We start from the raw sequence: 24,161 nt of genomic DNA, 5'->3' as shown, positions 1-24,161 counted from the left end.
CCTCCTTCAGGCTGGCACCAGCCCGCCAAGACAGGCTGCCGGGGCTGGAAGTCCCTTGGCGGTTACCACCCGCCGCCGCTGAAGTTGGGCTCCCCCTCCCCGCTCCTCAACTCGCAGCTTCCTTGGGACTGTGTCCCCTTCCAGGTCCGGACCTCCTTTGAGCCTTCCAGGACCCGGAACTTTCCCTAAATTGTGACACTCCCGCCCCCAGCAAACTTCCCGAGTCTGGGGACCCTCCACTGTTCTTCCCCAGACCCCAAGCGGGCTAGAACCCCCTTCAAGGCCCAGACCCCCAGCGTGCCTTCTAGGACCTTCCATACTTCTTGAGGCTGGACTCCAGCCTGCTTCCCAGAATCTGTGACCCCCACCTAGAGACCAAGACCCCCTGTGTGCCCTTCAGGTTGGCGCCATCACCCTTGACTTCTAGGAGGAGCTGGGACCTCCCCACTGTGCTTCCATGAGGGTAGGACCACTTTAGAGACTGGGACCCCTTGGAGACTGCCACCTGTTTTCCACAATGCTGCCTCTAGTGACTCCTCTGCTGTTTGGGGCTGGGACCCCCCTCCCTAGCATGCTCTCCTAGGGCTGGAACCTTCTTGAAGCTGACATCCCTGCCACCAGTTACCTCTGCTCTCCGAGACCCTTCTAGTGCTGTGAACTCTGTCCCACCAGCCCTCTGAGGCTCCTCAGCACTGTGTCCCCCCAACCCTGGAGCTGCGCCTCTCTGACCTCACCCCCTCAAAGAGTGACCTCACCCCCCCTTGACCCTGAAAGGAGCCCTCTGGGGTGGAATTGACATACACTCCATAATATCTTCTTCTGCCCCCATCCCTACATTGGTTTTGGAGGTCTGCTCCTACATCTAACCAACTCCCTGTCTTTTCCTGGACAGCCCCTGCCCCTCCTGCGGTCCGCCACTCCTCCTGGTGGTGGGTTCTGGAGGGATGGGACAGCCATGGGAGGGGGAGGGGAAGTGCAGGCTGGCGCCTCCCAGCTCTCTCCACTTCTCAGAACTTCCCTGGAACATCTAGCCAGACCCTCTGGCCCCCTTTTGTGCCCCTGTCTACCAATGTAGCGAGCCCAGCCCCTGCCCCGAGCTCCCTCTAGTCCCTAAGGCCACATCCTGCTGCTTGGTGCACTGAGAACATTCCTTCATGTGTGAACCTATCAGGGCTGCAGGGCAGGGAACCAGGGCCGAAGTTTCAAGCCCCAGATTCCTGTGGAGTCCTGTGGAAGAGAGAAGCAGCTCTTCCAGTGCCTCAGTTTCTCTCCCTCTGTGACTTGGGAGGTGGGAACCCTTATTCACGCCTACTGGCTGAGCAGCCCAGGCAGGGGCACCCCCAAGCCTCAGTCATCCCACTTCAGGATTCTGGACACCCCACAGACCCAGACCCCAATAATTCAGGCTTGGACTAGATTGAACGGTTGACTCTGTGCCAGCTGGGCCATCTGAGGGTCTTAGGCAGCCCCCCATCTGTCCCGGGGCTCTGGCTCTCCCCAGACACTGTTGATCCATAGGAGCTCTCAAGGGGCCTGACGCGGTTTGAGGCCTTCAGGGAAGAGGGGACCAGACATTCGTGCCTGCTTGGGTTACTGTTTGGGGGGCCTTAAGCCTGCTGGGTACCCAGAGGACCCGTAGGCCAGGCTCCCTTGACTTCCACACTGCCTTCCTCAGGACCCTGGACCTGGACAGAGAGCAGAGGGGTGGGCCTGGCTGGCCTGGACTCCCTGGCTCTCTCCTGACCATGGGTTGGGGGGTGGGGGCTGACGCCACGGCTTAGCCATGCAGCGGCCTGGCAGCCTGGCGGGGGGAGGCTGCGCTGCTCCCTCCAGAGAGATAAGAGGAGACTCAAGAATGTCTGTGGGGAGCAGGGGAGGGGTGTGAAGCTGCCCGCCTAGGAGGGCTGGGCTGGAAACAGCTCCCAGCCTCTGCGATGGGGGAAGGTGTGGGTGGGCCCTGAGGGCTAGGGTCTCTGGGCCACTTGGGAGGGGAAGGCCCATGTGGAGGACCCACTGTAGGTGTGAGCGGGCCTGGGAGCGGCAGGGCCTGGTGTGCTTGTGAGTGTGAGTGTAAAGTGCGAGGGAGCGGGAAGTTGTGCTTCTGAGCCGTGGCTGCGTCACTCTTGAGTGCTCTCACACTCGGGACTGGGGCTGGGGACACCTGAGCTCTCCTCCTGGTCCCCACTTGGCCTTGGTCATCCCTCTGGACAGTTGATAGCGGACCCTGTGATCTCGGCTCTGTGCTGGGAGACTGGGAAAGGGTTTTACTGAAGGGGCTGCAGCACAGCGCGCCCCCTCACTTGACGTGGTGCCCCTCCCTGGGCACACCAAGCATAGGTGCTGGGTCCTGCCCTGTGCCGGTGGTGGGCTGGGGGCTAAGGCGCTTTGGACCTCGGGTGGGAGGCCGGGACAGGGCGGCCCCCTCGAGGCTGGTACAGCCGGGCCCCCGTGACCGCCTGGCTAATCCCCTAGAGAGAGGCAAGGCAGCCCAGATTGGCGGGCACAGGGCCTGCAGAGAGGGGACCCACCGGGCAGGATGCACTGGCTCCCAGCAGGTAACCGGGCCACAGTGTAAGGGGGCCTTGGACCCCAGAGCCAGGGCAGGCACGGGACAGGGCAGCGTCTGAGAATCTGGCCAGGACCTCAGAGTTCTAGTGCAGGCTGGACCACTGAGAGCGGGGTGACTGTCTGTGCCTGGCAGGGAACCCCCAAAGAGCTCTTGCCCTCTCTAGGTCCTTTTTCCTCACCTGCAAGACAGGAGAGGGTGGCAGAGAAGAACCTCAGCTCTGAAGAAGCTCACCACCCAGCCCTGGGGAGGAGGGACATGTTAGAGTATGAATGGCCGAGCCTGGAAGGGGTGGCTGCTGGCCCCAGATTGTAGGGGCACATGAGGCTGGAGTGAGCAGCCCAGTGCCCCCCAGAAAGCAGGTGGGTGTGCAGGGAGCCTTGGAGGATGGAGGGACATCGCCTTCCAGCAGGTGCTGGAGAGACCACTTGGAGTTTAGTGGGGCCTCTGGAGCCTCACTAAGGCTAGAGGAGGGAGGCCTGGGATTTCGCCCCTTCTGAAGCTGATGGGTGGCCTGGACTAGTGACTTCCTTCTCTGGCCTCATTCCCCTCCTAGGGTAAGTAAGTGCGTTGGACCAGAGCAGGGGCTTCCAATGTAATTTTTTTTAACCATCAAACAAACTCATAGTCTCCTGATAGGGCAGATACAGTGGATAAGGGGGGCTGGGCTCCCCACAGCCCCTGGAGCACCAGGATACTGGTTCAAAAGCCACCCTTCCCAGCTGTGGGATGGGTGAGGGGAGGGGAATGGTGCTGGCTGAGGCTCAGAGAGAAGGGAGTTGGCCAGAGTTAGCCAGAGCGGACACCTAGCCCCCAGCTCCCTACCCTGCCACCAGTACCTTGGTGTGGGGGGCTACCTGTCAGGTACAAACATCTCTGCCTCTGGAGGGCAGGAAGAGGTCCCAGGTAGAGACTACCTGACGATTTGGAAGAGAGGACCCCCACCTGGACAGGAATCCGGGGCTGAGCTGGGCTGTGTGATGGAGGTGGCACTGTGGCCCGTGTCAGCCTGTCTGTCTCTGTCTGTCCCTGGTGCACCCAGGGAGTAAGTAGATGGGAGGGGTGGCCAGGCACAGGGTTTCCTGACCCCTGACTCCCAGGGAGAGGACCTGCCTCCTGGGTCCATCCAGAGCCCCGCTGAGGACTCCGGTCCTAGCCCCAGTGCATGGAGCTGATTGCCAGACCTGCCCCAGGCCCTGAGCCTGGCAGGGGAGGAAATGGTAGTGGGGGGTCTGACTCATCCCTGTGTCCCCAGCACCCAGTGCAGGGCAGGGGTGGGGAGTGGGCAGGAAGTGTTCTCAGGGTCAATGGAGGCAACAATGGGTATGTGAACAGAGGCAGTGGGGGTGGGGGACGCACCCCAGAAAGCACCTCTCTGGAGGGCTTGGGGTCAGTGCAGGGGTACGAAGCAGGCAGTTACTAACCCTTTGGCCTCAGGGACTCTCCTGAGACTGGAAAGCTGGACAGAATGCTCCTTGGCATCTTAGGTAGAACCAAGGAGGGCATTTGAGGGCAGAATGGCCTTTTCCCTGGGGGCCTGGCTCCCCACTTACAAACTCCCAAGGGGTTACAGACTGGAGGGCCCTGGTAGCGGAGGCTGCTGGGTAACAGCCCAGCGGGGCTGCTGATTGGCTGTCACCCTTGGACTTTGCCCTCCCTGATAAGGAGCAGGGAGCAGAAATTATTAACTGAATCATTAACCGGGTGGCCCCGCCCTGCCCAGGCAGCCTGCCTTACCTTCCCACCTTCCTCCTTACGGACCTAGCACATTTCTGGGCCTCAGTTTCTCTCATGGCCTTGGGTGCTGGAGTATGTGGGGGCCTCCTCTCCTATTTCCAGGCCTTCAGCCCCTGCTGCCACAGGGTGTGGGTACCTCTTGGTTGGGTCTCGGAGTGGGATGATGTAATGGTTCTGTGCATTTGCCAGCGGGGGCAGCTGGGGTCTGTTCCTAGCTCTGCTGCTTACCCACAGTCCTTCTCTTGGCCGTGTCAGGGCACCGCTGTGCCTCCGCTTTCTCATCTGTAAAATGGGAATGCAGTTGTAACGGCAGGGCCTGCGTCCCAGGGTTTCTGGGGTGATTAGGTAAGATAGTGCCTGGCCTGCTGAACACTCCATTGGCCCATGGCAGGTGTTCTGCGTCCTACCTTGAAGATTACTGGTCCCTAGGATAGGTCAGTGCCGCTAAGCTTAGGGGGCTTGTTGAGCATGTTCGGTGGTTCTGTGCACAGGGCCTGCACCATGACAGCTTTGGCCCAGCGTGACCTGGTCCTGGTGCCTGGCACATCCAGTAGGCCCACCCCACCTCCCCCTCTGAGATTTGGGTCCTGTTCTTGCTGCCAGCAAGGGGGAGGGGCTTGACTATATTGTGGCTTCATCTGCCGCACCCAGGCTCTTTGCATGTTGTCTTCCTGGAGTCCTGGGGTGCAGTGGAAGGGTGGGTGATGTCCTCCCATTTCTGAGGCATGCTGTGAGGCAGGAGAGGAAGGCGATGATGTATCAGGCTCCCTCAAGGTGGCCACAGCAGAGCTGGGACTGGAGCCTGGGTCCCAGCTGGGTACCAGCCTGGGGTGGGTAGGGAAGGGGCCTCTCCTCCTGACTTGCTGAGGAGTGGCTCCAGCATGGGTGGCCACACCAGATGACATCCATGCAGCCTCTTTGACCTCTCTAAGACCTCAGAGCCCTCACTCACATGGTCAAGGTTGCATGACGTGAGCAGTTAGACCCCATGAGTGCCAGGGCCTGGAGTGCAGGGGGAGGGGCAAAGCCCCGGGATGGGGAGTACAGTTGGGTCCGGAGCCCCCTGCCGGCCTAGATTATGGAGGGGGTTCCCGGGCATTCTGTCCTCCCTGTGCCCCAGGTCACATCAGTGAGGGAAGTTCTCCCTCCAGCCGACCCGGGTCCCTGCAGCCCCCGGAGGGCACACCCACAGCATCTGTCTCTCCTTTGTGGAGTTTGAGGATCCTATCTCCCTCTGGCCTCCCTCACTTCTCCTCTCGTCTCCCTCCATGGCTGGGGGAAGGGGATCCCCATCCCCTGCCCTGCTAGCTTGGAGGCAGGGGGCTGCCTTTAGGGAGTGGAGCTGCATCTGTGACACTGAGTTCACTGAGTGGGGCCTGGCTTCAGCCGGAGCTGCTTAGGGAGGGTCTGACAGCAGGTCGGGAGGGGGCTTGGAGGGAAGAAGAGGCGGCGGGAGCTCTTCCTGGGTGGCCACTAACCTAACCCACACATAGGATGCTGTGCCTGTGGCCCTGGGCCTGCCGTCGGGTCAGTGAGCACTTGTGTACATGCGTATCCTGGCATACATGCCTGTGAAGTCTGCTGAGGTGTGAACATGCACAGGCAAGCTCGTACCTCAGGGCTTTTGCACCGGCTGTCCCCACCATCTGGAACCTTCTAGAATGCTAGGCATTTTACTGCTCTTGTCATCTGACTGTGCTCCCTAGAACGTCAGCTCCATGTGGGCAAGGCTTTTGTCCCTTTTGCTCACTGCTGTAGCCCCAAAGCTGGCCACTATGCTTGCCTGACACACAACAGGTGCTCAGTAAATAACTGCCGAATGAATGAAGGCACACAGATGAATGTGGGTGTGCACATGTGTGTGGGTATGTGAGTGGGGCATGCCGCTGTGTGTGTCAGTACTGTGTATGCGTGAGTAGGGGGCATGTGGTACGTGATCATGTGCATGTCAGTGGATACCTGACTGCAGAGTGTACTCTTATGTACACGTGTGTGTGTTGCAGTGTGCCTGCCTGGGGCCATACCAGTGCGTAGGCACAGATGGGCACAGGTGACCCTGGTGGAGACCTGTGTCCACCCCAAGCTGCAGGGTCTCTACCTGGCACCTGGTGGCCTGCCTGCTCTGGTCCCTGTGGGAGAGAGTAGGAACAGGTCCTAGCCGCTGGCCTTGGTGCTGTTGGACCTGGCTTTGGAGCATGTTGGGGCTGTGAGTTCAGCCTTGTGTTGACCTGAGGACAGGGTGGCAGCTTCGTGGGGACTTGGAGTGGATGTAGCCATAGCCCAAGGGTGGCTAAAGATTTCTGGGACTCGGGCTGGGTGCGGTGGCTCACGCCTGTAATCCCAGCACTTTGGGAGGCCGAGGTGGGTGGATCACAAGGTCAGAAGATTGAGAACATCCTGGCTAGCGTGGTGAAACCCCATCTCTACTAAAAATATAAAAAATTAGCCGGGCGTGGTGGTGGGCGCCTGCAGTCCCAGCTACTTGGGAGGCTGAGGCAGGAGAATGGTGTGAACCCGGGAGGCAGAGCTTGCAGTGAGCCGAGACTGAGCCACTGCACTCCAGCCTGGAGATGAGACTCTGTCTCAAAAGAAAAAAAAAAAAAAAAGATTCTGGGTCTCCTAGAAGAGAAGGTTCTCCGGCTGGGCCGGTGGCTCATGCCTGTAATCCCAGCACTTTGGGAGACTGAGGCGGGTGGATCTTGAACACCAGTCAGGAGTTCAAGACCAGCCTGGCCAACATAATGAAATCCCGTCTCTACAAAAAATGCAACAATTAGCCAGGCATGGTGGCACGCACCTGTAATCCCAGCTCCTTGCAAGGCTGAGGTGGGAGAATCACTTGAACTCGGGAGGCGGAAGTTGCAGTGAGCCGAGATCGCGCCACTGCATTCCCGCCTGGGCAATAGAGTGAAACTTTGTCTCAAAAAAAAAAAAAAAAAAAAAAGTAAAAAAAGAGAGGGGTCTCTGTAGGCAGCCTGTGGGGGCTCTTCTGCATTTTTGGTAAGAAGTTGGGAGAGAACAAAGACTACTGTGACTCAGATTGAAGAACCTGATAGAAAAATGGCTCAAGAGCCCCATCTTTGTCAGGTGTGGCTACTGGGCCCAAGCTGACTGAGGATTTGATTCGGAGAGGCAAAGGGTTGCTTACACAAGCAAACATTTGACCTGAAGGCATTTTGACTAAGAAGGCTCTGGTCACAAGTTGAAGCCTAAAGCAGGACAGCTAGCAGTTATAGATCTTTTTTTTTCTTTTTTTTGAGACAAAGTCTCGCTCTGTCACCCAGGCTGGAGTGCAGTGGCACGATCTCGGCTCACTGCAACCTCTGCCTCCCGGGTTCAAGTGATTCTCCTGCCTCAGCCTCCTGAGTAGCTGGGATTACAGGCATGCACCACCAAGCCTGTCTAATTTTTGTATTTTTAGTAGAGACGGGGTTTCACCATATTGATCAAGCTGGTCTCAAACCCCTGACCTCGTGATCTGCCCATCTTGGCCTCCCAAAGTGCTGGGATTACAGGTGTGAGCCAACGTGCCTGGCTATAGATCATATTAGTAAGAAGACAAAGTCCAAACCAAAGGAGCTGAGGCCTACAGTGCCTTGCCCTCATGTAAACTGGTTGGGAGATGAGCCGCAGCACTAGGGGCTCTCTGTGACTGGGAGGACGGGAGGGGCTGCCTGGGCAGGCAGGGAGGCAGTCGCAGAAGGCTGACCCACTGGAAGGGATGACTGGGGCCGAGGCTGACAGGCTGGATTATGCTGTGCGTGTGTAAGAATAGCAGCAGAGTGCTGGCCATGCCTCAGAGGGACTTAGGAGAAGGCACGGAGGCCCCTCGGAGGCTCCGGAGCAGGTGTGCAGCAAGGTGGAGGGGCCTGGGAGAGAGGGGACAGCCTGGGTGGAGGCGTGAGGGCAGGAAAGGAGATGGGAGTCCCAAGAGAGATGGAAAGAGGGCGGTTCACCCTGACTTCGGAATGGCCTCCTGGGGGTCACCTCGTTTAAGGCTCACTCCATGGCAGGGATTCGTGCTCCATCTGATGGAGAAGGAAGCCAGGTCTCAGGTCGTTTGCTGAGGGTCATAGCCATGAAGTGGGGAGTCCACATTAGCAACCAGGCCTCTTTGACTCTGGGGATCTCTCTGGGCATCGCAGTTATGCCCAGATGGGCTGTCCCCTGACCGCTACCACCCTGGCCCTCAGCTGCTGCCTGAAGCTAGGGTACCCCTCAGGTTCAGATGCCCCGAGTGGACACTCAGAGCAACTGGGGTCTTTGGGAATGCGCCTGGGCCCTGGTGCCCTCTGCACCCCAGGTTCGGATCGACCAGGCCTGGCCAGCATCCTCGGGACCCGGCCCACCCTACCCACAGCCACGTGGCTGACGGGATTTCCGCCATGTTTGGGGCATGAATTGACAAGTGCCCCATTGACGGGGCAGGGGAGGGGGTGGGCAGGGCACAAGCCTCCCACTGTGCCGTGTCCCCACCCTCCCCCGTTCCCTGGGACAATGGCCGAGACTCAGCCAGCGGCCACAGCTGGTGGGGGGCGGAGGGGGCACATGAGCACGAGGAGGGGCGGAAGGGAGGGGTCCTGGGTGGAGGGACCACCTGGGCCCCTGCCTGCTCTCATCCTGCACCTGGCTTGGGTGGCCTCCATTCCTTTCGTGGCCAGCTGGGTGGCCTTAAGGAGAGGAGGAGAGAAGAGGAGAGGGGAGAGGAGGGGGTGCCTTCCCATAGTCTGGATCACAGCCTGCCTGGGAAGGGGCAGCGTCTGGCTCCTGTTCCAGGCAGGTAATAAAGGGCCTAATTAATGAGGAGCAGCTGAGGCGCATAGCTCAGCAGGGCAGGGGCAGGACCTGGAGGGTAGCCCCAGCCCTGACCACAGCATGGCCTGGCTGAGGTCCCTCACTGGCCACTTGGCTCATCCACTCTGTGAACATTTCCTAGGTGCCTGTTGTGTGCTGGCATACTATATCCCAGAGAGACAGAACAGGGCAGCGCTCATAGCCCAGCACCTGCCCCTGTAAGCTGTGGGCACATGCCTATCCTTTCTGAGCCTCAGTTTCCTCATCTGTAAAATGAAGAAAAAGAAAATCACCTACCTTGTAGGGTTGGGATGAGAATTCAATATGAGCCATGTAAAGTGCATGGCACACGGCTGGGCACAGAGCAGCCACTGGGCGAGTGAGCTGTGGGTGGTGGGTGGGTGGTGGACAGACACCCATCCTGCCCAACAGGGTGTGTGTAGGCGGGAGGGTAAAGAGCTGATAAGGAATTACAACGCCCCTGCCCATCCCTTGCTAAAGAGAATGGGAGAGTCAGAGATGGCCTCTTGGGGGAATTTACATTTAAGACAAAACCTAAAGCGTGAATAGGAACAGCGTGGAACGGCACATGTGAAGGCCTTGATGTGGGATGGAGGATGGAAAGGAGGCAGGGGCCGACCGCAGGGGCCGACCACTGAGAGGAGGGGAGGGAGGGGACCTGGGGAAGGAGAAAAGGCAGTCGGGGGCAGGCAGGAGACCATGTCAGGCCTTGGACTGCCAGAGGGCTCCAGATTTCTCCCAAGCAGTGGGAAGCTGTTGAAGGGTTTGAGAAGCGAAGGACAGAGATGCTGGTTTGTGAGCTCATGGTGCTGTTTTCGGGTTATTGGGCCCTGGGCGGCGTCTGGCGGGCCCGGCTTCCCTTCTCTCAGAGGGGTCTTGAGGATCAGAGTGAGCCATGTGGCCCATGTTCCACGTTCTGCCTGGCAGGTACCCCTGGCTGGGCTCCAGTGATATTCTGGGGCTCTTTTGGGAGCAGTGGGGAGAGGTGCTCCCAAGAGGGTGCCCATGGGACCCTGCCCCCGTCCTGGGTTCTTAGGGGCTGTATCCCAGCCTCAGCAATCCCTGGGCTTTGGCAAGCCCCCACCCTCGTCTTGTCCACCTGGAATGTCTGTTAGAAATCTCCAGTGTGGTTCACGGGCGGGCTGGGGGCCGAGCAGCGTGGGGAAGAGACGATGTGGCCTCCAGGGCTTCCAGGAGAAGGTGTGGGGTCAGCGTTCCTCAGGAGGCCCTCCGAGCCCCCAACCCTCAAACTTCTTCCCCACCCACTGGCCTCCCCGCAACGCTGCCCCATCAGTTCCCTCCTCCCACCTCCTTCCTCCGTCCTCCGTCCGCCCGGACCCTGGCACGGGAGGGTCCCTCCTCCCCCAAAGCACATCTGGTTCTCGTTAGGGTCTCCCAGGATGCCTCTGCCTGAGGCCCCCTATCCCGAGGGAGGTGGGCAGGAGGATTAGGGGCGATTAGGAGTGCTCCTGGCCAGGAGAGGAGGGGGCTGGGTCTGTTATAAATAGCAACACTATGGCTGCATCAGCCCATCATTCACTGTAGATTCCAAGTTCAGGCTCAAAAACTTGCAGCTTCAGCGGCCAGAGTGGGGGTGATGCTCCAGGTGGGGTGGGGAAGGCACAGCAACCGCTAGCCACACCCTCCCCCTTGGAGTCAGGCCCCTGCACCTGGCTGGAATCCTCCTTGCTGTGTTGCCTAGGGTAAGAGACTTGACCTCTCTGAACCGTGGGGATGGTGATCATGTACCTATTTGAACATTCCCACTGTTTAGAGAGGGAAAATGCATAAAGCACTTAGAATCGTGCTGGGCCTGGTAGGCAGTCAGTGTGAGCTGCAGTCACTGTCACTGCTACTGTCTTTGTCATCATCACCATGATGAGTTGAGAAGCACTGGGAGATACTCACTGTGAGTCACTGTCAAGTCACTGTCTCTGTCACTATCAAGTCACTTGTCTCTGTCATGGTCACCATTCTGGGCTGGTAGGGTTGAGTAACACGCTGCAGGTGAAGAGCCTGCAGGATGCCTTGTGCATAAGAAACTCCTGTGATTAGGCTGGGGACGGTGGCTCAGGCCTGTAATCCCAGCACTTTGGGAGGCTGAGGCGGGCAGATCATCTGAGGTCAGGAGTTCCAGACCAGCCTGGCCAACATGGTGAAACCCCATCTCTGCTAAAAATACAAAAAATTAGCCGTGTGTGCTGGCGGGCGCCTGTAATCCCAGCAACTCGGGAGGCTGAGGTGGGAGAATTGCTGGAACCTGGGAGGGAGGCGGAGGTTGCAGTGAACCGGGATTGCGCCACTGCACTTCAGCCCGGGAAACTGAGCAAGACTCCGTCTCAAAAAAAAAAAAAAAAAAGTAAAGACAAGAAACTCCTGTGATTATTAATGTATTTGACTCACAAAGTGCCTGGCACACAGTAGGCACTCAATAAATAGGACCTGTGGTTACGGCAGGGTGGGGCCTGAGCAGAGGCAGGGTCCTGGAACCCAGGCACGCGCAGTGGCCACGCCCAGCTGGAGAAGCTGCTCTTGCCCCGGGCCGCACCGCCCTGAACAGCCATTGGTGGTGCGTGGTGGGTGTCCCTTGTTCCTAGCTGGGTGAGCTGGGGGTGGGGGTCAGCAGGAGGGCCCTGGCCTGTCGCAGGCAGCGCGTGACTCCTAGGAGGGCTTAGCCGCTCATTAATCACCTAAGCGGGGCTCAGCATTCTTGAAATGCCGGCTGGGGCCAGGGAGGGGCCTGGGCGGGGGGCTCCCAGGGACCCCAGGGCTCTGGGGCTGGGAAGTGAGGACGGCTATTCTGACCGCTGAGCACCCACTAAGTGGCCAGCACTTCACACACCTCATCTCATTTCATACTCAAAACAGCCCCATGAAGCCCTAGCTGTACGTGTCCCCATTGCACGAATGAGGAGACTGAGGCTCAGAGAGTGCGTGTGACCTGCCCAAGATCACTCAGCAGGGAGTGGCTGAGCCAGGATTTGCTCCTGGACCTGTCTGAGCTCAACAGAAGAGGGCAGACCCCAGACTCAGGCTTCAGAGGCCTGTGGGAGGAGCCCTCCTGCCTCAGTGGGGCTGGCCAGCCTGGGTCAGCTGTGTAGGTGGGGCTGTCCTCCATTATCGGGGTTGACGCATCTCCCACGTCAGCCCCCTTATCACCCCGCCCTCTGGCTCCCCCCGCAAGGTGACCCTGGGAGGGGAAAGGCCGGCACCTCCCCCGTCCTCCCTCATGATGCCCAAGAGCCCTGGCTGCCTTTCCTCTAGGGGCCCCTCCCCTTGGTGGGGCCGGGGCCAGCGCAGAGGGCCCAGGAGAGGGCAGCAGGCAGAGGAGTGGAGCTCTGGCGGCCATCATTCCCTGCTGGGAGCCCGGGGCAAGCCCTTCCCTCTCTAGGCTTCTGCCTCCTCTGGAAAAAGGGGGCTAAGTTCCCCAGCCCGTGCCCCAGAGGGTGATGGGCATATCCAGTGAGGGTGCAGGGAGCTCTCCTGATCCTGATCCCCACTCCCCGCTGCAGCCAGGGCCTGGGTGCAGGAGGCTCCCACAGCCCTGTGGGCCCCCAGGATATACGGTCCCACTCAGCCAGGCCTCGTGCTCCTGCGTGCCTGGAGCTAGGCCATCTGGAACTGACCCCTGGAGGACAGGGCAGGACAGTGCCTGTTGGGTCCGAGCCATCCCATCGAGGGCAGTGGGCACTGATGGGGCTCTCAACTCAGTAAGCACCTCATTTGTGCCTCACAGCACCCCATAAGAGAGAGGGACAGTGACCCCATTTGACAGATGAGCGGAAAGGACTTGCTCCCTGTCACACAGCTAGAAAGGGGCGTGGCAGGATCGGCCTCTCTGTACCCAGATCCATGCCCTGGGCCCCTCTCCTCTGAGACTCAAGGGGGCCTTGTGCTGGGGCGGGGGTCATTATCAGCGCTTCCTGGAGGGGTGCCAGGCAGTGGGGGTGAGAGCTGGCCCCCACATGGATACTTGGGTGGAAAGGAGCAGGGGCGTCTGTTTTGGATGGCTAGCCTGGGCAGGGATGGAGGGCTGGTCCCAGATGCCCAGGGTCTGCAGGGAGCCGGGCCCCTTCCCTAGCCCACCTCTCCTGCCCTGCAGGCCACGACATCAACGGTGCCCTGGAGCCCTCCAACATAGACACCAGCATCCTGGAGGAGTACATCAGCAAGGAGGATGCCTCCGACCTGTAAGTGGCCCCCTTGCCTGCCCTGCACCTGCCCAGCCCCCAGCCCTTTGTCTCTCTTCTGTCACCAGGGAGGTCTGAGGGCCGGACCTGGGGTCTCCCGTGGTCCCACCTGTGGTCCCACCTCTGAAAGCTGCTCCTCGTCCTTTCCCAGCCACTGACTCCTCCGAAATCTCCAGAGTTCCCTGCGGGGAGGGGGCGGCTACTTCCCTGCTGGGGCCGGGGTCCTGGCTGGAGCTGAGCCGCTACCCTTCCCCGCAGCTGCTTCCCTGACATCTCTGCTCCAGCCAGCTCGGCCTCCTACTCTCACGGGCAGCCTGCGATGCCCGGCTCCAGCGGGGTTCACCACCTGAGCCCCCCTGGGGGTGGACCCTCCCCGGGACGCCATGGTCCCCTCCCACCCCCGAGCTACGGCCCCCCGCTGAACTGCAACAACAACAACGGCATGGGCGCTGCCCCCAAGCCCTTCCCGGGGGGCGCCGGGCCCCCCATCAAGGCCGAGCCCAAGGCTCCCTATGCCCCAGGGTGAGTGAGGGCAGGGAGTAGGGGGATACAGAGGCCTAGGTGCAGGCAGGGAGCAGGGCTGTGGCCATGGCCTGGGAGGTCCTGGACACTGGCCTGGCATGGGATGGGTTCGGTGACCGGCTGTGTGTGGGCAGGTGAGGGAAGGAAGGTTGGGTCCAGGCCGAGGGGGGGCTCCTGGGCTTTGTTCTGAGGCACTGGGCAGCCATGAAGCTTCTAAGCAGGGGAGTGATGAGGGCTGACGTAAGTGCTAGAAAAATCTCGGTGCTGTGTGGAGAGTGGACAGGAGGTGGCGGGACTGGAGGCTGTGACTGTTTACCTTCATGAGAACACCTGCATACCTGTGCACACATGCCGGGCCCACTCACTCACGCATCCAGCGGACGTGTACTATGGCCACAGGAGTTGGACCACGGCTCAGATGTGGCACCTTAGCTCCGCCCTACCAAAGCAAGCCTCATGGAGCCCAGAACCCAGGCCCTTCCCCCCATCTTTCTGAGGAGTCCACACCAGGGGTCTGACCCAGGGCTGAACCTTGGGACTGGCTTTGACCAAAGGTTCCAGGCAGCCACCCGCCCAGCCAGATGCCAGGGCAGCCCCCGGGGCACATGTTCACAGTGGGAGGCTGGGAGCGTGGGTCTGCAGGGGAGCTCAGGGCAAACATAGGGGCCCCTGTCTCTGGGTAGAAAAGCATTAAAACACTAGGTGCATGAACACTGTGTTCAGACAGCCTGGCTCCAACTTCAGCTTTCCCATGTACCAGCCATCTAACCCATGGCCTCAGTTTCCTGCGAAGTGAGCCCCCAAATGCTTACCCCTCAAGATTATCGTGGGAAGTAAGCAAGGGCACAGAGGAAGCCCTGGGTGCATGGTGGCCATGGACACATGGCCGGCCATGCTTCCTGAGCTCCCTGGCTTCTGCGGGGAAGGGAGTGGAGGCCAGGCTTGGGGTGCCAGGGGTGAACCTTTGCTGCAGAAGGCAAACTGTTTGCTTGAGGTGGTGAGGCTGTTCCTAAACTACAGGCCCCTGGGGGCAGAGGGAGAAGAACTAACATTTGGTGAGCGCCTGCTGGTGCCCGCTGCTGTATCACGTGCCTATGGTTGTGTGAGCTCATCAGCCTTCCCAGGTATCCAGCTCCTGGGAGACCCCACAAGGAGCCCTGGCCACTGCTCCTGTCAGGATTTTAATGGCACACTGAGGCTCAGAGAGGGAAAGCGGCTTGTCCAGAGCCACACAGGGACTCTGTGGCCAGGGCCACTCTAGGGAGGGACCCAGGGCCAGGCCTGGGTCTAGGTGATAAACAAGAGACATGAGGCTGGGCGTGGTGGCGCACACCTGTAATCCCAGCACTTTGGAAGGCCAAGGTAGGCAGATTGCTTGAGCCCAGGAGTTCAAGACCAGCCTGCAACATGATGAAACCCCATCTCTACAAAAATTACAAAAATTATCTGGGTGTGGTGGCATGTGCCTGTAGTCCCAGTTACTCCTGAGGCTGAGGTGAGATAATAGTTTCAGCCAGCGAGGTAGAGGCTATAGTGAGCTGTGATCTCGCCTGCCACTGCTGGGGACAGAGTAAGACCCTGTCTCAAAAAAAAAAAAAAAAAAAAAAAAGGCCGAGCACGGTGGCTCACGCCTATAATCCCAGCACTTTGGGAGACCGAGGCAGGCGGATCACCTGAGGTCAGGAGTTCGAGACCAGCCTCAACATGGAGAAACCCCACCTCTACTAAAAATACAAAATGATCCAGGTGTGGTGGTGCATGCCTGTAATCCCAGCTACTCGGGAGGCTAAGGCAGGAGAATTACTTGAACCTGGGAGGCGGAGGTTGCGGTGAGCCGAGATCACGGTCCAGGTGTGGTAGTGCATGCCTGTAATCCCAGCTATGCAGGAGGCTGAGGCAGGAGAATTACTTGAACCTGGGAGGCGGAGGTTGCAGTGAGCCGAGATCGCGCCATTGCACTCTAGCCCGGGCAAAAAAAGAGAGAAAGTCCCTCTCAAAAAAAAAAAAAAAAAAAAAAAAAAGGCTGGGCACGGTGGCTCACGCATCCCAGCACTTTGGGAGGCTGAGGTGGGCAGATCACTTGAGGCCTGGAGTTCGAGACTGGCCTGGGCAACATGGCGAAACCCAGTCTGTGTTAAAAATACAAAAATTAGCCGGGTGTGGTGGTGCATGCCTGTAATCCCAGCTACTTGGGAGGCTGAAGCACAAGGATCGCTTGAACCCGGGAGGTGGAGGTTGCAGTGAGCGGTGATTGCGTCACTGAACTCCAGCCTGGGCACAGAGCAAGACTCTGTCTCAAAAAAAAAAAAAAAAAAAAATACAGACACACGGCTCTGCAGTGGATCCTGAAGCCTAAGTGGGGAGAGGTATTCACCACTGCATCCCCAAGTAGAGTAATAATCAGATGCCAGAGGAACTTAACAGGAGAGACACAAGGTGCTGTGGACTTGGGGCATGGGACTGCAGGGACTGCAGGGTGTGAAAGCCCTTCACACATTACAGAAGGCCCGGGCATTGTCAGGGAAGTGCAGGATGGAGTGGTAGCGCAGGGTGCCTGAGGCTGTGGCGAGGAGTATGGGTTTGAGTCCCATCCATGTTTTTGTATCATTCACACAAAACCTGCAGAGTCTGTCTTCTTGAATAGTTGTATAGGTCTCTACACGAGGCCCCGAAGGTGGGTGGGTGGCTGGCACAGGGTGCAAGGGGACTCTGGAACCAGTCCTGGGGCTGTGTCCACAACAGGGCCATAGCCTCTGGCAGTTCCCTGGGCATGGGAATGGGGAGTTGCTCCAGATGTGGGGACCAGGGATGGCCAAAGAGCTGGATCCCATATGGCCACAGCCTCCCACTTGCTGGGCGAGCTCAGGGTTCACGCAGGACGTGTTGACCTCTTAGGTTGAGTTTGTTCTTTTTCCTGAACACTGATAAAGTGAAACCTGCAAGAAAAAAATAAACCCAGGCCTGGTGGTGCTGGCTCCCTTCCCAGTTCACACCTGCCTCTGGTGGGGCAGCCCCCCGCGACCTGCTGAATGCCCCAAGGCCCAGCCCCCTAGGGCCCTGCGTTTCCAGGAAGCTGTGGGGCTTCCGTGGGTGCAGGAAGAGAGAAGAAGGCCTGGCCCTCGGTCTGGGGCGGGAGTCTTTGAGTCCCTGTGCCATCATCAAGGACACTAGTAACTGCCCCCTAAGTGCCTTGTAGGTCTAAGGGGCAGCCCCCTACCCACAATTCGGCCCCAGGCCCTGCCAGGCACCCCTATGTGGGTGGTGCAGAGAAATGCCCCTAAGGGTGGATGTGAGGAAACCTGTGTCCCCAGCTTCTGGGGGGCTCTGGGACCCTACCATGCAGAGGAGCTGCCCAGCTGGAAGGCGGGGGCTCGGCTGCTCACCCCCCGGCCCCTTCCCCTGGCTCTCACAGCACACTGCCGGACTCTCCCCCAGACTCGGGCTCCGAGGCCTACTCCCCCCAGCAGGTGAATGGTGAGTCCAGCGGGCACCGCCCTCCTGCTCCAGGGTTCGGGCAAGTGGTTGGGGCGGCCTTATCAGGGAGGTAGGGGAGGAGGGAGGGGGCCAGCGGCTGCACAACGGGCTGAGATTATCGCTGGTCAAATACTCCCTGGCGCTTGGCTATTGTTTCCCCACGGGCGGGTGGGGAGCCTGGCCCTGCCTCTGAGCAAGTATCCCCGCGGTGATGCCACCCGCCTGGCTGCCTGCGCCATCATGGACGCACCCTTCAGCGGTAAGTGGGTGGCTGGGGAAGGCCGTGGCCGCGGGTGCAGCCTGGGCGCAGGCTTCCCAGGCCGGGCCCACCTCACCTTAGAGGGTGCTCAGGGGTGCCCCGGCCCCCAGGTGGTCAAGAGCAGAACCACCGCGGGAGCAGGCTCCCCGCAGTCCGGATTGGGGTCAAGAGTTCTGTTTATCTTACCAAAAACATCCCTGGAATGCCTCCTGGGGAACAAAGGGAGCTGGGGCCTCCCCACTCAGGCCGGGGGGCTGGCCCCTGAGAGCCCAGAAGAGGGGCTGCCTGCCGGAGGGAGGAGCACTGGGCAGGCTTGGGCTGGGGGTCTCCAGAGACTCCTTCCTGAGGCCCAGAGGAGGAGCAGGCCTCAGAGGAGATGGGGACGGAGGGGGACCTTTAGATTTGACTTGGATCCTCCTGGCCCAGCCTGGGGGCAGGAGGTGGCTAGGATGGGGTGAAGAGCTGCCCCTCCTTGGACAGGGTTGCGCCTCCCTGCTCAGGCCTCTAGTAGGTGGCTGACCAATGGCCCTCCCACCTAGGGTAGGTGGGGGGCAGTCCCCGGGCTTGGCTCAGGACGCAGTAGAAGCAGGAGACTCTGCCTTGGGGAGGACGGTGCGGTTGGTCTCAGATGTCCGCTCCCCCATCTCTCCTGCAGAACCCCATCTCCTGCGCACGATAACCCCTGAGACGTTGTGCCACGTGGGAGTGCCCTCCCGCCTGGAGCATCCGCCCCCACCTCCAGCCCACTTGCCAGGCCCCCCGCCACCCCCACCACCTCCACCTCATTACCCTGTCCTGCAGCGGGACCTGTACATGAAGGCTGAGCCCCCGGTCCCCCCCTACGCTGCCATGGGGCAGGGGCTGGTGCCCACTGATCTCCACCACACCCAGCAGTCCCAGATGCTGCACCAGCTCCTGCAGCAGCACGGAGCTGAGTAAGACGTGGGCGGCTGGCTCCCTGGGGTGGGAAGGTGGGGTGCAGGAACCAGGGTGGGCAGGGCGACGGGCAGGCCAGAGAGGGAGGCAGGGACCGGGATGTGCCCAGGGAGGGCAGAAGGCTCTGCAGGGCAGATGGGGGTCAACATATTTACACACGTTTGCCCAGCAATACCTTGAGGGGTTTACAGCCATGGCTAATTGCTCACAACTACCTTATCTGGTGGGCACAGGTAGGTAAACTGAGGTTCTGATGGGGGAAACGTCCCGCCCAGATCATGAGTCAGGACTGGGCCCGGGGCTGTGCTCTTACCCACACCCCAGTGATTTTGCAGCTGTCTCATGGAACCCTCAGGTTTCCGAGGAGTCTTCTTCCTAGACCCAAGCCCAAGCCCCCACTCTGATTCAACCTGCATGATTGTCTTGTCTTCTGTTTTACACGGAGATTCCATGAAAGGTTTAGTTCAAAGGAAGGTTCTGCTGTCAAAGCATTTTGTAAACCAGAAGGGGAAGGAGTGCTGTGCAGTCCCCTTTAAATTCCCTGCCCCAGGAAGCTCCCCTTCCCTGGCTTTTGTCACCCAGGCCCTCTGTGGCTTGTTTCTGATCACGGGGCCTGCTCTCCGTAGAGCCCCTACTATAAAGGGTGACCTTGAGTGTGACACTGCAGGCAGGGACAAACTCATTCATTCCTCAAGCGATTGCTGTGATTCCGTGAGCCAGCCCAGTTGCTGGGCATGATGGAGACACCAAGTCAGGTGTGGCTCCTGTCCACAGTCTAGGGGAAGCAAAGAGTGATGGAAGCAGAAAATGACAGTACAGAGCAATGGGGAGTAGGAGGAGGCAAAGCCTGAGGGCTTCCTGCAGGAGGTGTCCTCTGGGCGGGGCATATCCTGGCCCAAACAGGCTAGAGAGGGGAGAGAGGTGGATACTACCCAGTGGGAGGGGCTCAGGGAAAGCCAGCCCCCATGGTGCACACTTCTGTCCCCCCAGGCTCCCCACACACCCCTCCAAGAAGAGGAAGCACTCCGAATCCCCCCCCAGCACCCTCAATGCCCAGATGCTGAATGGAATGATCAAACAGGAGCCCGGGACGGTGACAGCCCTGCCTCTGCACCCCACTCGAGCCCCATCCCCACCCTGGCCTCCCCAGGGTCCGCTCTCCCCAGGCCCTGGTTCTTTGCCTCTCAGCATTGCCCGTGTCCAGACACCACCTTGGCACCCGCCAGGTGCCCCCTCCCCAGGTACATGGCTGGCCAGCCCTTCAAGGTGGGGTGTGGGGCCCAATGTGCAGGGCCCACATGGGCGTTCCCTCCCTCCAGGCCTCCTGCAGGACAGTGACAGCCTCAGTGGCTCCTACCTGGACCCCAACTACCAGTCCATCAAGTGGCAGCCCCATCAGCAGAACAAGTGGGCGACCCTGTACGACGCTAACTACAAGGAGCTGTGAGTGCCTCGCGACAATGCCCACTCCTCCAGCCCACCCCATCTTGGGATGCCCCAGCCCAGGACCCCATCAAGGTCCTAGAGCAGGGCCTGGAAGCACTCATTTCACAGAAGAGCAAACAGGCTCAGGGAAGAGCCAGGACTGGCACTCAGGGCTCCTGACTCCTAGGCCAGCCCCAGGCCTCCCTGAGAAGGTGATGACTGCCAGGGAGGGGCAGCTGGGAACCAAGTCAGGGAGAAGTGGGCAGATGGGTGCTTTTTCCCGGCTCCTCCTTCCCCGCCTCCTCCCCCTGCATTCCAGGAAGGTAGCCGGAAGCTGAGCCCAAGCGGGACCCTCCCGGCAGCCCCTCCCTAGAGGGAGGGAGGAGGGGCTGGGGAGGATCAGGTCAGAGGCTGCCTGAGCATTCCTAGTGCCCCCTCAACACCAGATGGCTCCATCTTTCCAGGCCCCAGGCCGGGAGCCCTGTGGGGACTACTCCCGTGGCTCCCCCAGAAGGCCAGTGGGCCGGTGACAGGGTAGCGTGGATATGGCCAGGCCTGGGCCAGCAGATGAGAACAGCTGCATGGAGTTGGGTGCTGCAGGCTCTGGGGGAATTCTTAGCCAGCAGCCCCAGGGCTGGGGGCATCTGGCTGCTGGGTGGCTGGAGGGTCCCGTGAAGTCCTGCCAGGTGGGGCTGCAGTCGTATGGCACTCCAGCCTCTCTGGCATGGGGAGGAAGCCTCCTACTCTCACCCCCATACTCTGGGCCACCCTTGCCACCCAAGGCCCTAAGGCCAGGAAGCTTGGCAGCTGCAGCCCCAGAAGTGGCCCAGGCACTTCCTGGGTGCTTTGCTAGGTCAGGCAGGTGGGTGGAGCTCCGGGAGGGAAGAGGTGGTGAGCCCAGGCCTTTGACAACAATGGCCAGGCCCAGAGGCCTCTTCCCACAAGTTTGGAAGCATTCTCCCTGCCCAGCTTCCTCCGGGCTGGCACTGGGCATTCCTGTGACCACTCTTGTGCCTGGGGACCTGAGTGAGGGTGCGCTAAGCCACAGGCCAACAGTTGCTGTTTTTTTTTTGAGACGGGGTCTTGCTCTGTTGCCCAGGCTGGAGTGCAGTGGTGTGATCTCGGCTCATTGCAACCTCCGCCTCCTGGGCTCAAGAGATTTTCCTGCCTCAGCCTCCCGAGTAGCTGGGATTACAGACGGCTAATTTTTGTATTTTTAGTAGAGGCGGGGTTTCACCATGTTGGCCAGGCTAGTCTCGAACTCTTGACCTCGTGATTTGCCTGTCTCGGCCTCCCAAAGTGCTGGGATTACAGGCGTGAGCCCGAGCCTGGCCCAGTTGCTCTTTTTACTGTCAACTAGAGGTGTCCCAAAGGGGCCAAACGTGGGACACTAAACCCAACAACAGATGGGCAAACTGAGGCTGAGTCTGAGGGAGAGTCCAGGAGTGCCCCTTCCCTCCCCGGGCAGATGGAGGGAGTAGGAATGAGGAGGGAGTGCGAATGAGGGTGTCTGGAGACTTGAGCAAGCCGGTGGGCAGGGGCTGGGTCTGCAGCAGAGCAGGCGCCTGGTTCCACCGTTTCCAGGGCAACTAGCTGTCAGGCTCTGTGAGGCTCTGCAGACACAGTCCCTCTTGGGTGAGTGAGGGGGCTTCAGGCAGCCTTCTGGGAAGGAGCCAAGTGTGGAGAGGGCAGTCAAGCCCTCCCTGGCTCAGGAGTTCCCTCCCATCTGGTGGGCCTCAGGGTCTGGCCCTGCTTCCCCCATCACCAGGACAGGGCGGTGGCCTGAGGCATGGGGTAGAGGAGATAATGTTGTCTAAGGAGTTTGCAACCCTGTACTAGAATCCTTTCCGGGACTCAGTTTCCATTTCTCAGGAGTGGGGGCAGCTGCAATGGTGGTTTGAGGATGCAGGGGTGTGGGGTGGGAAACGGTTTTGCAACCTAGCAGGTGGGAGGAACCGATGTTCCAGGCCTGGCTCTGGGGCTTCAGGGGAGTGCCCTTACCCGTCCCCAGGCCCATGCTCACCTACCGTGTGGACGCGGACAAGGGCTTCAACTTTTCGGTGGGCGATGATGCCTTTGTGTGCCAGAAGAAGAACCACTTCCAGGTGACGGTGTACATCGGCATGCTGGGCGAGCCCAAGTTCGTCAAGACGCCTGAGGGCCTCAAGCCCCTCGACTGCTTCTATCTGAAGCTGCATGGAGTGAAGGCAAGTTTGGGGCTCGGCAAGGAAGGGAGGGCAGGAGGGCCCTTTGGGGGGCACTGAAAGACCCCAGAAAAAGCAAGGGTTGGCTGGGTGCTGTGGCTCACGCCTGTAATCCCAGCACTTTGGGAGGCGGGTAGATCACTTGAGGTCAGGAGTTCAAGACCAGCCTGGCCAACATGGTGAAACCCTATCTCTGCTAAAAATACAAAAATTAGCTGGGCGTGGTGGTGCGGGCCTGTAATCTCAGTACTCGGGAGGCTGAGGCAGGCAGGAAAATCGTTTGAACCTGGGAGGCGGAGGTTGTAGGGTGCTGAGATCGTGCCACTGCACTCCAGTCTGGCAACAGAGTGAGACTTCATCTCAAAAAAAAAAAAAAAAAAAAAAGGCAAGCATGTGTGCGAATGTGTGTGTGTGTTTGTGTGTGTAAACCAGATCCTGCCCTGCCACTGCCACCCCGCCCTCCCTCCTTTTCTCCCTGTGCCTGCCCCTCAGCCTGCCTCCCTCTCGCCCTGCGCCTGCCTCTTAAACATTGGGTTCCTGAGCCTGCCTCCCTCTTGTTGGGCTCCTCAACCTGCATTCCTGCCTCCCTGCCTCCCTTTCGCCCTGTGCCTGCCCCTTAAATGTTAGGCTTCTCAGCCTGCTTCCCTCTCGTTGGGCTCCCTAGCCTGCCTCCCTGCCTCTCTGCCTCCCTGCCTCCCTCTCACCCCGTTTCCTGCTCCAGCCTGTGATTCCCAAGTCTGCAACCCCAGTCAAGACCCATCTCCCGAGCCCTGTACCAGGTGCCTCAGCTCCAGGTCCCAAACTAAACTCCCTGCACACTTGCCTCCCACCCTGGGCTCCCCTCTCAGGGAATGGGGTGCAGGGCCTTAGTTACCTGAGCCACAAATCTGGGTCAGGGCCCTCTTTCCCCTCTCATCATGCATCTGGCCCTGCTATTGCCCTGGAAGATCCCTGTACCTGGTCCGGTCCTTGCCTCTTTCCTGTCCATCCCCTGGTCTGGGTTACCTCCATTCCTTGTCAGAATGTCCATGGCAGCTGGGACCCCCAACTCCTGGCCCACTTGAGACTCAGGGGGCCACGGCACTCCCTATCCTTCCAAGGCCCCCAGTGTCTTCCCATCAAAGCCCCGGCTTCCAAGCTGCACCACGGGGGCCTTGGGGGCCCTGCTCTCCAATCCAGCTCTGCCACGTGTGGTACCCCAAACCTCTCGTGCCCATCACAGCCCCTGCCCTCCACCCTGCAGCTCCCTTTGCCTTGGATGCCCTTCCCAACACACATCCCTCCTCTCTGGGCAGACTCCATGCTAGTCCTTTCCCCAGGGCCCCTCCCCTGAGGCCTATTGGGAGGCACCACAAAACAACCCCAGTAGTGGCTGATTTTGAGTCTATGAGCTCCCTGGGAACATGGCTGGGTCTGTCGACTTCGGTGTCATAAGTGAGCCAGGCATGGCACCTTGGCATGGCTCTGCCAGTGCACATGGAGGAGTAGAGGAGACGTGGATATGGAGAGGATCTGGGGAGTGAGTGGGCCTGGGTGCAAGTGGATGGGCTTGGAGGCTGCTGTGAGGTGTGTGGGTATGGACGTGAGGGAGGGTGGGGCTGTGAGTGTGTGTGTGTGTGTGTGCACACATGCAGAGGTGGGGGGAGTGTGTGGGTGTGGAATGGGGGTGTGGGTGTTTGGGGAGTGACTGTGCATGCGCAGCTGTGCAGAAGTTGGGGGAGTGTTATGCTGTGAGGGGGTGAGGAGGGTGTGGGTGTGAAGTAGGGTGTGAGGGGGTGTGACCATGCAGAAGGCATCTGAGCTTGTGGGAAACACGGCTGAGGGCTGGGTGCTGCCCTGTTTCCTGGTGAGCTCTAGCTGGGCCAGGCCTGGCTGAGAGGGGGCAGCAGGGCAGGACCACCTGGGTAGCCCCATCCTGAGGTGCCACTGGCTTCACTCCCCACAGCTGGAGGCCCTGAACCAGTCCATTAACATCGAGCAGTCCCAGTCAGACCGGAGCAAGCGGCCCTTCAACCCGGTCACGTGAGTGTTTG

At 59.8% G+C, this 24,161-nt stretch overlaps 1 protein-coding gene and 1 long non-coding RNA gene across 51 annotated transcripts in view; one reads left to right on the top strand and one right to left on the bottom strand.

Annotated features, from left to right (window-relative positions):
• MYRF (myelin regulatory factor) overlaps positions 1 to 24,161 on the top strand; it is a 36,683-nt gene that overhangs the window by 277 nt on the left and 12,245 nt on the right. For 23 of the 50 annotated variants that reach the window (XR_013403333.1, XR_013403337.1, XR_013403335.1 and 20 more), the window contains exons 2-9: positions 13,221 to 13,308; positions 13,567 to 13,830; positions 17,243 to 17,304; positions 18,219 to 18,498; positions 19,490 to 19,740; positions 19,819 to 19,942; positions 21,936 to 22,131; positions 24,074 to 24,150. Coding sequence is in view for 39 of the 50 variants with exons in the window: in XM_077961394.1 (XP_077817520.1) it covers positions 13,221 to 13,308; positions 13,567 to 13,830; positions 17,243 to 17,304; positions 18,219 to 18,498; positions 19,490 to 19,740; positions 19,819 to 19,942; positions 21,936 to 22,131; positions 24,074 to 24,150 (1,342 nt within the window). In the remaining 11 variants the exon portion in view is untranslated. 50 annotated transcript variants of the gene reach the window in all.
• Positions 1,135 to 4,885, bottom strand: LOC144334187 (uncharacterized). The gene is made up of 4 exons (XR_013403704.1): positions 4,711 to 4,885; positions 4,304 to 4,585; positions 2,748 to 2,809; positions 1,135 to 1,550 (listed from the first exon to the last, which is right to left on the bottom strand). It is a non-coding gene; the product is annotated as an uncharacterized LOC144334187 (long non-coding RNA).

Source organism: Macaca mulatta, chromosome 14 (genome assembly GCF_049350105.2).
Source record: "Macaca mulatta isolate MMU2019108-1 chromosome 14, T2T-MMU8v2.0, whole genome shotgun sequence".
Taxonomy (NCBI): domain Eukaryota; kingdom Metazoa; phylum Chordata; class Mammalia; order Primates; family Cercopithecidae; genus Macaca; species Macaca mulatta.
The sequence above is the reverse complement of the archived record's forward strand: the minus strand, read 5'-3'. Positions and strand labels throughout refer to the sequence as shown.